This window comes from Myotis brandtii, unplaced genomic scaffold, assembly GCF_000412655.1.
Source record: "Myotis brandtii unplaced genomic scaffold, ASM41265v1 scaffold165, whole genome shotgun sequence".
Classification (NCBI taxonomy): domain Eukaryota; kingdom Metazoa; phylum Chordata; class Mammalia; order Chiroptera; family Vespertilionidae; genus Myotis; species Myotis brandtii.
In genome coordinates, this window is record NW_005356042.1 from 5,021,446 (window position 1) to 5,024,815 (window position 3,370).

The 3,370-nt window shown below is 56.9% G+C and overlaps 1 protein-coding gene across 1 annotated transcript in view; it reads left to right on the forward strand.

Annotated features, from left to right (window-relative positions):
• SLC7A5 (solute carrier family 7 (amino acid transporter light chain, L system), member 5) overlaps window positions 1–955 on the forward strand; it is a 58,218-nt gene extending 57,263 nt beyond the window's left edge. The window contains exon 11 of the mRNA XM_005862687.2: window positions 519–955. Within this exon, the coding sequence (XP_005862749.1) occupies window positions 519–574 (56 nt within the window). The 3' untranslated portion in view covers window positions 575–955. The remainder of the gene's footprint in view (window positions 1–518) is intronic.
• The last annotated feature ends 2,415 nt before the right edge of the window (window positions 956–3,370 follow it).

The window sequence follows — 3,370 nt, forward strand, 5'->3', positions numbered from 1 at the left end:
GCAGCAAGCAAGCCTTGTGCTCGCTTCAGTGCCTGGCTGCCGGCCGCCATCTTGGCTGACAGTTAATTTGCATATACTCACTGATTAGCCAATGAAAAGGGTAGCGGTCGTACGCTAATTACCATGTTTCTCTTTTATTAGTGTAGATTACTGCTGCCATGACCCCAGGGTTCTGAAACAGGGTGATGGGCAGGGCCAGTGCTCAACCTATTGCCAAGTTCCTTGGCCATACCCCCCGGGTGACTTACAAAGTCACTGGAAGAAGCAGGCGTTCCTCTGTAGCCAACCTGGAGTGAAGGCTGGTGCCCACCAGGAGGGAGCCCCTTGAGCCTGGTGTATACATTTTCAGATCAGGAGGTTTTACATAAAGTTCTGGGTCTCTGGCTTCTCTTGCAACCTTGGGGGTCTGGTGCCATGAGGCCGGGTGACCTGCAGCTCTCGGCACTCCCTGGTGCCCCTGGCCCCCAGGCACATGATAGCACGACCCCCGAGTAACTCTGCTCTCCCCTCCCCTGCAGTCTCCACGACAGTTCTTTGCCAGAAGCTCATGCAAGTGGTCCCCCAGGAGACATAAGAGAGAGGAGCCGGGAAGCTGGCGGATGGAAAATACACAAAGATCATTTTAAAACAACTCACCCACCTAAAAGGCGACCCGTTCCATCATCCAGGCAGCTCAGCTGAGCGCCCCGCACTGTCCCTCCACCAGGTCAGGTGCCAGGGCCACTGTGAAAACTGGTACGAATTTAGTCCCAGAAGACGGACTTCTATCGATACCTCCTCCAGAGTGCGAGGCACGAATGTTGAACTGAGAAGAGGCTGCGCCTTCTGACAGACCGCGGACTTTTTCCATGTTGGGCCCTTGTCCTTTCCCACCTTTGTTTATTTGTGTTTTTTTCCTCCTTTTCTTTTGTATTATTTTTTAACTTAAATTTTGGGGTCAAGTTGACACCACCAAGATGATTATTTTTTAAAGAAATGGGGGAGGGCAGGTAGGGAGAATCGTGTCCCTTAACACTGCCAGCAGCGTGATGTGCCTCAGGGATCAGGTCCTGTCGTTGGGTGTGACCCCAGCACCAGCTTCAGGCGGAGGAGGGATTCTGAGAGCCGAACACTCCAGCAACATGGTGGATTCTATCTCCATGTCACCTGTGCCTGTGGTGGGCTCCGTCCCCATGCTATCCTGGGCACATGGTGAGTTATATCTCCATGTCACCTGTGCCTGTGGTGGGCTCTGTCCTGTGTTATCCTGGGCACATGGTGGGGCTTTGTTTCACTGTTAACTTGAGCTGGGGAGGGGCATGCAGTGTGGGCTGACCAGGTGGGGCCCTGGCTTGCCCTTCATCTGCAGTGTGTGGGCAGATGGCCAAGTCTGTGTGTAGACAAGCCCACCCATATGCAGAAGCAGGACATGGTCCTTGGAGCCGGGCTGGGCCGGGCTGGGCCGGGGGCGCCTCTGTGGCTGGTCTGCCCGTGCTGTGCAGACTGCATTCAGCCTCCTCACAAAGGCTCTCTGAGAAGGCAGATGTCCCTCACTTATTAGTGGGTGCCAGGGTCTTCCCAGAAATGCCCCCACCTTGGGTGACATTGGTGAATGGGTGCTGGGCTAGGGTTTCTGCCCTGTGATGTGGGAGCCAGCAAGGTCCACATGCCCTGACCTTGGGAAGCCTCGAGGGTTGTTTGCGTTTTCTGTCGGCATCTTCTGTGCTCTGGGTAATTACTGCCTGGCGCCTTGTGCTGAGGAAACGGAGAACAGGGGAAGGTTTCATGTCTCCAGAGTCCCCAGCCGGCAGGTCAGACTGGTAAATGCTGAAGAGGGAGACAGGCCTGAGTGACGGCTCCGGGAGGTCGGAGCCGTTCTTGGACCAGGTGGGAGGAATGGGCTTGGAGCAGGAGGCACAGGGTGTGCTGTGGGGGGTCCCATGGGAGCGCCTAAGTGGGCCTGATGGGGGAGATGACTCCATCGAGGTCAGGAGGGCGGTGGGGACGCAGCACTTTCCGCGGAGTGGACAGGACTGTGATGACAGGACGTGGGAGGTGTGGGAAGGGAGCAACAGATGCCCATCGCTCCGCCCTCTGTCCCCAGGTGAACCTGGCGCTCCCCGTGTTCTTCATCCTGGCCTGCCTGTTCCTGATCGCCGTCTCCTTCTGGAAGACCCCCATTGAGTGTGGCATTGGCTTTGCCATAATCCTCAGCGGCCTCCCGGTCTACTTCCTCGGGGTCCGGTGGCAAAACAAGCCCAAGTGGCTCCTCCAGGGCATTTGTGAGTATCTCCTCAGTGCAGCCCGACAGCTGGGGCCGCTCTCCTCCCTGCCGGTCCACCAGCGCCCCGCCCCAGCACGCTGTCTGCTGTCTCATCTAATCCCTTAGCCAGGCGTTCAGGCACTTGGCGTGTCTAGCAGTGACGTCTGGCCCATGTATTTCAGGGCTAAGACTCTCAGCTTGGCACCAGCTAATCTCAGAACAAGGGATTCCAGAAAACCAGGCTGCTTTTGCCAAGTAACAAAATCCCAGTGCTGTCGCCAGCCTAAGCACAAGGCTGACCCAGAAAGGCAGAGGCAGAGAAAGCAGGATCTCTGCACTGTGGTCACAGGGCCCACTAACCATCGCGTTTAGGAGCCCGTACTGAGGCCTCTCTCAATATGGCCGGCTCCTGGCACACTCGCTGGTGTTTGCAAGCCTGCACCCCAATCACCATGTCCTGGTGGCTCTCCAAATTCTGATTGCTACCTGCCCTGTGACTTTATGTGAAACCTCCTGATCTGAACATGTGAAACACTGTCAGTCATTTTCAGCAGGCCTTAGCCTCCAGGCCAGGCTAGACTCCCTAGTAATCATCTTGCAGAACACACCAGACCCTAATGCAAGCCCTGTGTCCTGAAATCACACCCCACAGAGTGTTCATCTGGGCCCCTGTCACACACCCGCCTGCTTCACTCCCTCTGTGGACTGCAGGCACGTGGCTGTCATCTGGCAGTGGGGGCAGCCTTGATTCTGGCCCTGGGTGTCTGCCAGGCGGTGGCCCAGGTGTGGATCCAATAGCTTGCTGCCCTGCCCGCTCCTGTAGCTCTCCACAGCTGGCTTGTACCTCGCTGGCCTACCCTCCTGCTGATCCGTGATCTGGTCCTGACGCACTTGGTCGTTACGCCTCAGGGCATAACAGCTATTTAACATGTTCCTCTCTTATTATATAGGACTAGAGGCCCAGTGCACAAAAATTTGTGCACTCGGGGGGCGGGGGAGGGGGGGTACCCCAGCCCGGCCTGTGCGGTGGCCCAGGTGTGGATACACGGGAAGGGCCCTCAGCATCGGGACTTATTATCCCACTAGTAGCCCTGCACACTCCTGTAGCTCCTCCCGCCCCTCTCCTCT